Source organism: Elephas maximus, chromosome 19, assembly GCF_024166365.1.
Source record: "Elephas maximus indicus isolate mEleMax1 chromosome 19, mEleMax1 primary haplotype, whole genome shotgun sequence".
Classification (NCBI taxonomy): domain Eukaryota; kingdom Metazoa; phylum Chordata; class Mammalia; order Proboscidea; family Elephantidae; genus Elephas; species Elephas maximus.
The window spans coordinates 2,342,890-2,355,591 of NC_064837.1; the positions used below are offsets into that span (position 1 = coordinate 2,342,890).

Here is a 12,702-nt window from a genome sequence, read left to right on the forward strand (position 1 = left end):
AATGGGAAGCTTAGAGGCAGCAGCACAATGCTGTGACTGCAGCAGTTAGAGTTCCTGTCTCCTGATGTCTTCCCTTCCCACCTTTTCTTTTCATTACTGTATCTCACTTTCTTGGGGAATTCATTACAGGGGACTAACGGCCTTCACATACAAATACATGTATGTATGTGCACACATGCAGAGAATGGTGGGCACGTGACCCAGAGCTGGCTAGAGTATACTCCATCTCCCTAGCTATCTTGAGACTCTCAGGGCCCTCTCTGTGTTTCCTGAAACTCACAAGATGTAACTACTTTTTTTGTATTTTGCTTAGCTCCAACTAGAATAATAACTTAACTCTAGAGTTGCCACTGGTCATCTATGCCACATGGAGAGAGCCTAAGAATAAACCCAATACTGGGCAAAGCCAAGCCAAGTGACAAAAAAAAATGAAAGAAATTCCTGATGATTTATTTGATCTCTGAATCAAGCTTTCTTTCCTCTTAAGCAGTGTCAGTTGGGTTTCTGACACTTGAATCCAAAAAGCCCTGATATACAATAAGCACAGACACTTCACCAAGAACGTAGAGCAAAAGTAGATTTTTTTCTAGGCCCAAAGGGACTAATGCTTCATGACTCATGAACAACAAAGTGAAGGCTCTGTTAAGCTATTTTACTTTCAATAAAAGCAGGCAGATTTCAATCATAATGAGACCCATCCTTACAAAGGGAGGCCAGATTCCTATAGTTCTCCAGCATCACGTCCCGTTGTGCAGGATCCAGCTTTCCCCACTCCTCTGGGCTGAAATCCATGGCCACATCCTTGAATGTCACAGATTCCTAAAACACAAAACATATGTTTATCATCTTTCACTCAATAATCTCACTTCCATTCCCCAGTTTCCATGGCCCTGGAGCAGAGGCGTAAGATACATTCAACAGGGGAAAGTGACTATGATATATGAGAAGTATTCTAACAGTGTTCAGATTGTAACTATTCTACATAAAGTCACTGAGTATCAATTAAGTAACAGATAAACTGTGCTAGATTCAGTGTAAGAACCAAAAGAAATAGGCCATGGTTTTTTCCTTGGGAAACTACAATTTTTCTGGGGAATAAAAAGCTAAAACACGAAATGATGAGTTAACAATATAAGTTAGCAAAGTAAACAAAACGTAGGCAGAGGAAAAAAAAGCAATGGATTCTTAGACATGAAACCAAAAGCACAAGCAACAAAAAACAGATAAATTGGACTTCATCAAAATTAAATACTTTTGTGCATCAAAGGACACTATCGAGAGAGGAAAAAGACAACCCACAGAACAGGAGAAAATATTTGCAAATTATATAAGAGATTAATATTCAGAACATATGAAAAACTCCAACAACAATAAAAAACAAACAAGGCAGTTCAAAAATAGGCAAAGGACTTCCGGGATGGCTAAGTTTGTGTGTCAACTTGCCTGGGCCATGATTCTCAGTGGTTTGGCAGTAATGATGTAGTCTGGCAGTTAGGTAATGATGTAATCACCTCCATGGTAAGACTTGCTATGAGCACCCAATCAGTTGAAAGGGAGTTTCCTCGGGGGTGTGGCCTGCATCCAACATGTATGGACTTTCTGGCAAAGCTCGCTGGCTTTTACTTGCTCTGGATCTTGCATCTAGCTTATCATCATCTGACTTCAGGTTCTTGGGACTTGAGCCCAGCAGCCTGCCATCTTACCTGCCAATCTTGGGTTTGTCGCCCCTGCAGCTACATGCATCAGGAGAAACTTCCAGCCTGACACCTGATCCATGGACTTGGGACATTCCAGCCTCTACAACTATGTGAGTCATTTCCTTGATATAAATCTCTCTCTCTACCTATATACATATATGTACGTGTGTATGTACGTATATATATACACACACACGTATATACTGGTTTTGTTTCTCTAGAGAACCCAGCCTAAGACAACTTCAAATGACATTTCTCCAAAGAAGATTTACTAATAGTCAATAAGCACATAAAAAGATGCTAAACATTCTTTGCCATTAGGGAAATGCAAATCAAAACCACAATGAGATATAGCTTCGCATCCACTAAGACAGCTATTATTAAAAAAAAAATAACAAGTGTTGGCAAGAATGTGGAGAAGCTGGAGCACTCGTCCATTGCTGGTGAGAACATAAAAGGGGGCAGTTGCTGAGAAAAACAGCTGGTGGTTCCTCAAAAGTTAAACACAGAATTACCACATGACCCAGCAATTTCACTCCTACGTATATATCCAAAAGACTTGAAAGCAAGAATTCAAATAGATTCTGTACACCAATGTTCATTTAAGTGTTATTCACAATAACCAAAAGGTAGAAACCACCTTACTGCCTATCAACAGATGAATGGATAAACAAAATGTATTATATACACATAAGGGAACATTATGGAATGAGTCAGTCACAAAAAAGAACGAAGCTCTGCTTTACGCTATACCCCAAACAAACAAAAAACCACTCACTGCTCTAAGTTGATTCCGACTCATAGCTACCCTATAGGACAGAGGAGAACTATCCCACAGGTTCCCAAGTGGTGGCTGGTGGTTTTAAACTATCTGGTTAGCAGCTGAACTCTTAACCACTGTGCCACCAGGGCTCCTATATATGCTGTAACATGAATGAACTTTGAAAACATTATCTTTAGTGAAATACGCCCGACACGAGAGGACTAATTCTGTATCATTTTACTCATGTGCAATACCCAGAATAGGTAAATATACAGAGACAGAAAGTAAATTAGTGCTTACCAGGGGCAGAGGGAAAAGGTGAAAGGAGAGTTATTGCTTAACAGGTATAGTTTCTTTTTGAGGTGATGAAAACATTCTGGAAATATACAGTGGTGATGATGATACAATGTTGTGAATGTGCTTATTTCCGTTAAATGTACACTTAAAGATGGTTGTTGAAATGGTAAATTTTACATTAGGTATTATTTGACCTCAAATAAAACAAACCCAAAAGTATGCCCGCAGAACTCCTGTTGCGATTCCCCAATGAAAATGTGAAGAATTAATCCACCCAATAAGATGATGAATCGAAATACAGAGCTTATGAATGGAGAAGTCATGGAATGGAAGACCGGCAGAAGGCACCAAATCCACCTAAACATGGAATTAAGTCTTAGTAATCTTTGGTCAAACACAGCAACGACAGTGAGGATGGCACAGGATCAGGCCACGTTCCATTCTGCTGTTCATAGGGTCGCCAGGAGTCAGAACCAACTCGATGGCACCTAACAACAACAATCTTTGGTTATTACCTTTTGGCAGCTACTGAAAATAATGCGAATATAAAAACATTTCGAAAGCTGCATAATATAAAAACATGTCAGTAAAGTGTGTGTGTGAACACTGTTTGCATGAGATGGTGAAAAGGATGAAGGAGGTGAGAAGAGTAGAGGATAAGAAAGAAGGCGAGAAAGTAATGTAATTGTGCTCTTTCCATCTTACCTGGGACAGGTGTCAGGACAATTTTATTTCTCAAACTGATAAATTGGTATAGGCTTACCTACACTACACATGCAACAGTAAGAAAAACAGAACCAAAAATATTTTCCAAATAACCAGGGTGGAACAAAGGGAAGTTGCAAGAAAGAAAAATAAAACTAAGAATAATCTTGAAAAAGACAGGAAACAGGAAGAAAGCATAGACAGTAAGTCCCCACGTTACAAATATTGGACTTATGGACAACGCATACTTGCCCTTTAAAACAAACAAAAAAACCAAACCCAGTGCTGTCAAGTCGATTCTGACTCATAGTGACCCTATATGTAAGACAGAGTAGAACTGCCCCATAGAGTTTTCAAGGAGTGCCTGGCGGATTCAAACTGCTGACCTCTTGGTTAGCAGCCATAGCACTTAACCACTTCGCCACCACAGTTTCCACTTGCCCTTTAATGTTATGTAAATTCGCTCTCACTTTGAAACGAGAGCAATAAATTCCTCATCACAATCACCTTCACTTGCCTGGAGCCTTTTCTTGCACTAAAGTCAGGCTAAATGAGAACTGCACACACTTGGCCCAACTTCCTTGAACATTCTTAAAGACACACTCAGGAATGGATCTCGTTCCTAACCTGGGGACTGCCTGTATATGTGTTATGTATATGCAGGTGTATAATTAAAAAGACGAAAAAGTGACCCAAACATATAAAACTAAATATAAGCTAGATAAACTTACTCATTAAAGAACAATTTTTACAGAGCCCTTAGCTTGGCTGCTAACCAAAAAAGATCGGCAGTTCGAATCCAGCAGCTGCTCCTTGGAAACCCTGTGGGGCACTCCTACTCTGTCCTATAGGGTTGCTATGAGTTGGCTCGCTGCAACAGGTTTGGTTTATATGCTAACTAAAAGATAAAGATCTACACTAGAGGTGCTCAAAGCTCCAACGCAAAAACATAGGCAAAAATCGTTGTTGTTGTTAGGTGCCATCGAGTTCGTTCCGACTCATAGCGACCCTATGTACCACAGAACAAAACACTGCGTGGTCCTTCGCTATCCTTACAATCGTTATGCTTGAGCCCATTGTTGGAGCCACTGTGTCAATCCACCTCGTTGAGGGTTTTCCTCTTTTCCGCTGACCCTGTACCTTACCAAGCATGATGTCCTTCTCCAGGGACTGATCCGTCCTGAGAACATGTCCAAAGTAAGTAAGATGCAGTCTCACCATCCTTTCTTCTAAGGAGCATTCTAGCTGTACTTCGTCCAAGACAGATTTGTTCCTTCTTTTGGCAGTCCATAGTATATTCAACACAGGAAAACCTGGTGGCATAGTGGTTAAGTGCTACAGCTGCTAACCAAGAGGTCAGCAGTTCGAATCCGCCAGGCGCTCCTTGGAAACTCTATGGGGCAGTTCTACTCTGTTCTAGAGGGTCACTATGAGTCGGAATCGACTCAACGGCAGTGGGTAGTATATTCAATATTCTTTGCCAACACCACAATTCGAAGGTGTCAATTCTTCTTTGGTCTTCCTTATTAACTCTGTCCAGCTTTCACATGCATAAAATGTAATATAAAATACCGTGGTTTAGGTCAGGCGCACCTTAGTATTCAGGGTGACATCTTTGCTCTTCAACACTTTGCAGAGGTCCTTTGCAGCAGATTTACCCAATGCAATTCGTCTTTTGATTTCTTGACTGCTGCTTCCATGGCTGTTGATTGTGAATCCACGCAAAATGAAATCCTTGAAAATGTCAATCTTTTCTGTTTATCATGATGTGGCTTATTGGTCCAGGTGTGAGGACATTTGTTTTCTTCATGTTGACGTGTAATCCGTACTAAAGGCTGCGGTCTTTGATCTTCATCAGTAAGTGCTTCAAGTCCTATTCGCTTTCAGCAAGGTTGTGTCTTCTGCACAATACAGGTTGTTAATGATTCTTCCTCCAATCTTGATGCCCCGTTCTTCTTCATATAGTCCAGCTTCTCAGATTATCTTCTCACCATACAGACTGAATAGGTATGGTGAGAGAATACAACCTTGACGCACAGCTTTCCTGACTTTAAACCGCTCAGTGTCCCCTTGCTCTGTCCGAACAACTGCCTCTTGATCTACGTAGATTCCTCATGAGCACAATTAAGTGTTCTGGAATTCCATTCTCCACAAAGTTATCCATAATTGTTATCATGCACACAGTCAAATGCCTTTGCATAGTCAATAAAACACAGGTAAACATCCTTCTGGTATTCTCTGCTTTTAGCCAGGATCCATCTGACATCAGCAATGATATCCGTGGTTCCACATCCTCTTCTGAATCTGGCCAGAATTTCTGGTAGTTCCCTGTCAATATACTGCTGCAGCTGCCTTTGAATGACATTCAGCAAAATTTTCCTTGCATGTGACATTAATGATATTGTTCGCTAATTTCCGCATTCGGTTGGATCACCTTTCTTGGGAATAGGCATAAATATGGATTTCTTTCAGTTGGTTGTCCAGGTAGCCGTCTTCCAAATTTCTTGGCACAGACAAGTGAGCACTTCCAGTGCTGCATCTGTTTGTTGAAACATCTCAATTGATATTCCATCAATTCCTGGAGCCTTGTTTTTTGCCAATGCCTTCAGTGCAGCTTGGACTTTCTCCTTCAGTACCATCGGTTCCTGATCATATGCTACCAGGCAAAAATTACCAAATGTAAACAAACAAAAAAAGATGTCACTATAATGAGGAGCACTTGGCTGCTAACCAAAAGTCCGTGGTTTGAACCCACAAGAGACTCTGTGGGAGAAAAGACCTGGGGACTGGCTCCTGTAAAGATTACAGACTAGGAAACCTTATAGGACAGCTCTACTCTGTCCCATACAGTTACTATTAGTCAGAATCAACGCAACAGCATATAAAAACAATAAAATAATATTAGAAAAAAATGAATTCAAGGCTAAAAAGCATTAATTTGGAAAATGACTACAACATATTAAGGGTACAGTTATAAGTCATAAATGTTTACCAGTAAAATTTAAGATTAAGTTCATATAAGACAAGAACCATAAAAACTATACACAGATAGACATGCTCAGTTTTGAACAACTTTAACATACTTCTTTAAGTCACAGAGAATGGTAATAATGTTCCAAGGTTGTTCAAATAAATATATGCCAAACGCTATATAACTTGATAGAAAACACATTTTATTTAAACATTCATAAAGCATTTATAAAGTGACCATGAGTTAGGTCATAATTTTCAATAAATTCCAAAACAGCAACAGACCAATAACGCATAATAATGAAGAAAACATATCAGAATATCAAAATAATAATGACAATAAAACATAAAAACCAATGCAAATGGCTAAAACTCAGAGGAAATTTCACAGCTTTTGACACTTCCATGTCATTAAAAAAAAAGTAAATAAATTAATTGAGCATCTAAGTCAAGTTAGAAAAAGAACAACAAAAAGGAAAACAGAATTACAGGATAAAAGCAGAAATTAAGAGGAAAAAACACAAGAAAAAAATAGGACAGCCAGGAAATATGAATAAGGTCAGCAGATTCTAATGTTGTATAAATGTTTATTTCCTGATTTTGAAAGAAGAGAATAAGAATTGAGGTAAAATGTTAACATTTGGAGAATCTGGATGAAGGGTATATGAGAAATCTTTGTACTATTTGCAATGTTCCTGAAGTATGAAATTATTTGAAAATAAAGCTTACAAATTAACCTGAGATTTATGGAATACAAGAATGGTTCTTTAAAAATAAAATGTATAAATCACTAAGTAGCCACTAGACAAGACTTCACGAGGAAAAATTACCTTGATCTTAGAATTTGCATATAAATAGCTAAACTGATATTCAAGTGGGAATTAATTTCTAAACCATTTGAAGAAAATAACCAGAGCAACAAAAATGCAAATCAGTGCATAAAAGACAGAAAAAAACAAAAGAAGAAATAAAGTAAACGATTATAAAATCACATGGCAAAGGAGCCCTGGTTGCATGAAAGGTTAAGCACTTCGCTACTAACAGAAAGGTTGGTAGTTTGAACCCACCCAGCAGATCTGTGGGAGAAAGACCTGGCAATCTGCTCCTGTAAAGATTACAGCCTAGAAAACCCTGTGGGGCAGTTCTACTGTCACATGGGGTCACTACGAGTTGAAATGCACTCGATGACAACCTAACAACCGCAACCCCATATAGAATCACACAGCAAGAAAAATTTGAAACATAGGAGTAATCAGTTTAAATGTGAACATGTAAAGTTATCCAATAAAGACAGAAGGTTAAAAAAAAAAAAAAAAAAAGGCTTAGCTTGTTTATATGACAGAAACCCAAACAAAATTATATTGAAAGGTTGGGGGTGGGGAAAAGAATGGATGGAAATACAGTATACCACATCTGAACATAACAGTACGTGCTCAACAAAAAGTACACATCAAACTGTTAATCTTAGTAAAGAGAAATGAGGGTAGTGTTACTTTTTTCTTTAACATTTGTGTTGTCTGCCTTGTTACAATGGGCAAGAACCAAAACTTTCATTTATTTTTTTTAAATCTAATATGGTAAAAAATATCCCAGACAAATTCTAGTAAGAAAGTTGTATGTAGTATTAGCATCAAACAAAATCAAATACAACACAAAAAGAACAAAGAAAGATCTTTTATTTCCATAAAAGACTCAATTGACACCAAAGATTTAACAGTCTTGAATCTAACATGGAAGCATTAACATACATAAAGTGTAATGGACTGAATTGTGTCCCCCAAAAATATGTGTCAACGTGGTTACGCCATGTGTGGTTGTCCTCCATTTTGTGATTTTCCTGTGTATTCCAGCCCAGCCCACTGCCATCCCGTGTATTACAAATCATAATCTCAGCCCGCGGTTAAAGAGGATTAGGGTGGGATGTCACACCCTTGCTCAAGCCACATCCCCGATCTGGTGTAAAAGAATTTTCCCTGGGGTGTGGCCTGCACCACCTTTTATCTCTCAAGAGATAAAAGGAAAAGGAAGCAAGCAGAGAGCTGGGGACCTCATACCACCAAGAATGCAGCACTAGGACCTGGGGTCCCTGTGCCTGAGCAGCTCCTCGACCAGGGGAAAACTGAAGACAAGGACCTTCCTCCAGAGCCGACAGAGAGAGAAGGCCTTTCCCTGGAGCCGATGCCCTGAATTTGGACTTGTAACCTACTAGGCTGTGAGAAAATAAATTTCTCTTTGTTAAAGCCATCCACTTGTGGTATTTCTGTTATAGCAGCACTAGACAACTAAGACATAAAGAATCTATCCTTCCTCTGGTGCCTGTACCCTGATTTTCATACGGCCACTATCCCTGACCACTTCGGTCCATGTAGTTCAGGCAGTATAGACTCCAACCCTGGGTGGGATGTGTATGTGTAGGTACACTCCACAGGCCTGGCCAATTAGAGAATTACACTGAGATCTGGCCATTGACTGGTCCAGGGATGGGCATAATACCCTGTAAGAGCTAACCTCAGGGCTTACACTAGTGACTGGCAGAGATGCTGACCTTTTCTCTCATCTTCAGTATGGGACTAACCCATTGCCATCGAGTCAATATGGGACTATATAAGTCTAAACCTATTAGGAGCAACACTAGGAGAAAAGCCTGATGATAGGCTCTCGAGATAGAAAAAGAGGTCAGCAAAATAGAGAGAGAAGCCTAGGTTCTAATGTTACTGCTGTGTACCTATCTAGCTAAACCTGAACCCCTGGATTTTTTTTTAGTTATGTCAGTCAATAAATACTTCTTTTTTGCTTAAACTAGTTTGAGCTGAGTTTAAAGCTTCTTGACTAATGCAGGACAGACAATGGAGACAGGCAAGTATATAAACCGAAACCAAATCCGTTGCCCCGGAGTTGAGTCTGACTCATGGCGACCCCCTGTGTTACAGAGGAGAACTGCTCCATAGTTTTCTTGGCTGTAACCTTTATGGAAGATCACCAGGCCTTTCTTCTGCAGCACCACTGGCAGGTCTGAACCAACTTTCAGGTGGGCAGTCGAGTGCAAACTGTTTGTGCCGCCCAAGTATACAAAGAACCCTGAGAAGTCACTTTTACAAATATCAACAGTGTCCAGTTTACACCTTGGATTATGGCAGCAAAGAGAAAGGCTAACTGAGGAATCTTTGAGCTGTGGTATGCCAAGAGCACGTTTTTTCTAACCAACTGCATTTTTTAAATAAAAAACTTCAAACACACAGAAAAGCTGTAAGACTAATACACTCTTCACCTGTATAATATATCCACCAACCAGACTTTAGAATACTTAATATTTGCTTTTGAGGTGACAGGGAGAAAAATTTGAAAGTGAACTGCACACGTTAACACTTCACCCCTAAAATACTTCAGTGTTCATCATCTTGGAGGGCTGGATTCTAACTGCAACTCTTTAAATTAGGCCTTCTATAAGCATCCCTGCATTCCTCTGAACTATTTGAGTACTTGTTTCTATAATTCACTTCAGCACTTAAGGTGCTTTCTTAAATTCCTACTTAACTGCCAAGGGTATGTTGTTTTCCTTAGGGACACAAGAGTTTTAAGAGGTATGAATATTTCCTTCTAAAAGTTTCTTGCATTACTAAGGACAGAAATCAGCACAGTAGACTGAAGATCAATGCTCCTTTCATGCTTGTTGAGTAGCAATAAATATGAGATTGGTCCACGGGTCCAGAAAGGTACCATGGGTTAACAGAAAACATTCTCTACTGATTCCATTAGTCACTACAAGTAGTCTTTTGGAATTAGAACTCAGCTCTCCAGATGGGCTCTAGCACACAAAGAAACTCCACAGCAAAAAGGTGTGTCTGTACTCTAAGAAATGAGGAGGAATTTCAGTAATCGGGAGAAACTAACGCTCACCTGGGATCTGGCTGTTAGGCGCAGAGCTGCCACTTCTGTGTTCCTCTCCTGGGAAAGGGGAGAATCCTGGAAAGGTGGCGCTAAGAACAAAAAAGCAGTGAAGATCGGGCTTAGAACTATCCTGTGACTAAGATATACTGCGCTAAAAATTGCTCCACCATATCAATGGTGCTATCCCTACACTCCCTGCAAAAACTGAAGCTGAAAGGAGCCTAAAACTCTACTACCTCCCAGAATGGTGAAGAATGTCCAAGAATGGTGCTACCTGGGGCTTAAATTCAGTCCCTATGGTCATATTCTAAAGGCTGCATTCTCTGGTCTAGAAATTAGAACAAGTCAGTTTATTTCCCAGCTTCATCTACACTAAATTATTATCAGAAAGATAGGCTCATCGTTTTCAAAAATCATCCTGGAAGCTTATTTAAAGCATAGATTCCTGGACCACATCTCCAAATAACTGGTTGAGTCTGAGGTGCAATCTAGAAATCTGAAATTCTAACAACCACTACAGAGTAATTCTGATGCAGAAGACCACACCCCAAACCCCCAAAACTGGAAGTCAGACGTTGACTTCTACGCCTGTTTTCTCCTTCCTAAACTTTTCTCTATTAAAATCACAGGGCTATTGCTCAGACAAAGCGGGACAGCAGATGTGGAAAAATTTTTTTCTAACTGAAAATCTAAATTCCTAGACCCAGTCACGGAGACTAGGATTGCCTAGTCGTTTGAAAGGAAGAACGTCTGAGGAAATAAAGTAACTGGTCATGCTCAGCTTCAGAGGCTAACATTTCGCCCACATTTTGCGGGGGGGGGGGGGTTTGGAAGGTCCACTGTGCACCCAGCAGCAGTGGGAAGGTGGGTGATGCCGTATCAAGCCCTCCATCCTCACTCAAAGTGCCCATTCAACCCCCAGGCAAGGAGACAGCCCTCGGTCCAAAGCCACCTCTTTTGAGGCAACTGTGTTTTCCCTCTGGAGGAAGAATTCCGCCTCTCCAGGGCCCCAGTTCGACCCGTCAGCAGCTCTCACCTCTCCTCTCAGGCATTTCAGCTGTCTCCATGGTCACCACGTCTCCTCCCGGCAGGAAGATTCCGATCTTCGCCCAGGTTCAGGCCTCCCCGCGCCCTCGCCGTGCTCCTCCCTGCCGGCCGTCTGGCGGCTGTCCTGGAAGGTGTCCGTTAGGTCAGCCTTCGTCCTGGCGCCTGGCTCGCTCCTACGGCGGTGGGGTCTGGGCACCCGGGGGCAGCACCCCCGAGGCCGGGGGCGTTTTGTCGGAGGGAGCCGTCCTGGGGACCGGCGTCTGGAAGAGGCGGCACTGGGGCCGCCGCGTCGCCGCCGAGGAGAAGGAGCGCGGAGAAAGCCCGCGGCGCTCAGGGTTCCCGCCGCCGACCCGCGACTCTCCGCGCCCCGCCCGCCCGTCGCCCGTCAGCGCCCGCGTCCCGCCCGCCCGTCGCCCGTCAGCTCCCGCGTACCGCCCGTCAGCGCCCGCGTCCCGCCCGCCCGTCGCCCGTCAGCACCAGCGTCCCGCCCGCCCGTCGCCCGTCAGCACCCGCGTCCCGCCCGCCCGTCGCCCGTCAGCGCCCGCGTCCCGCCCGTCAGCGCCCGCGTCCCGCCCGCCCGTCGCCCGTCAGCACCCGCGTCCCGCCCGCCCGTCGCCCGTCAGCACCCGCGTCCCGCCCGCACGTCGCCCGTCAGCACCCGCGTCCCGGAGGCCGCCGTGGACCCGCTGGGTCCGAGAGCACAGGCTTCGGAGCCGCCGGACGGATTCAGGCCGGAGCGCGAGGGGATGGGCACTCAGCTTCTGGCCTCCAGGCCACTTACAGAAATGCGCGACCCAGCCCCGAGTCAGCCCTGAACGACCCCCCAGGAGCCACCCCCACACCAGGGAGCCGAGCGAAGACCCAACCCGCGACTCACCCAGCGCCGCAGCTCCGACAAAGGCAACCAACTTCTCGGGCCTGCGCGCGTCGCGCATGCGTAAGAGGGAGCTGCGCGAGGCTGGCGCGCCGGGTCCCGCTCCAGAACTACGTTTCCCAGAAGGCGGTGGGCGTTGCGGGACTCCGTTTCCCAGCAGGTGGGAGCGTTCGTGGAACGTTTGGCGGACTCGAAGGACCAGCTTCCCCTCCTCTTGCGAGCAAATGGGGTCGTAGTGCAAGTGTTGATCCTCCCGGAAAAGGGAAGGCGCGGATGCTGAAAACGCGGAGCCGAGTCTTACCTTATCCGTGGGTATTGTCTACACGTGTGACTACGGTCCAGTGCTTCCGGCTGCTGAGGAGTTCAACGCTAATTACTCTAGTTGTTCACGCCCTGATGTAATTCCCTCCCCTAAGGTTGGACAGGAACTTTGACTTGCTTCTATTTTGCCAGGAGACTCT

The 12,702-nt window shown here is 43.3% G+C and overlaps 1 protein-coding gene across 5 annotated transcripts in view; it reads right to left on the minus strand.

Annotated features, from left to right (window-relative positions):
- ZNF286A (zinc finger protein 286A) overlaps positions 1 to 12,316 on the minus strand; it is a 32,532-nt gene extending 20,216 nt beyond the window's left edge. For 3 of the 5 annotated variants that reach the window (XR_007514095.1, XM_049860262.1, XM_049860264.1), the window contains exons 1-4: positions 12,245 to 12,316; positions 11,357 to 11,491; positions 10,330 to 10,409; positions 705 to 819 (exon numbers count right to left, since the gene is read on the minus strand). Coding sequence is in view for 4 of the 5 variants with exons in the window: in XM_049860262.1 (XP_049716219.1) it covers positions 705 to 819; positions 10,330 to 10,409; positions 11,357 to 11,387 (226 nt within the window). In the remaining variant the exon portion in view is untranslated. Of the gene's footprint in view, positions 1 to 704; positions 820 to 10,329; positions 10,410 to 11,356; positions 11,719 to 12,244 lie in introns of those variants that run through there. The other 2 variants (XM_049860265.1, XM_049860263.1) reach the window with 2 other exon arrangements.
- Between the last annotated feature and the right edge of the window lie 386 nt (positions 12,317 to 12,702).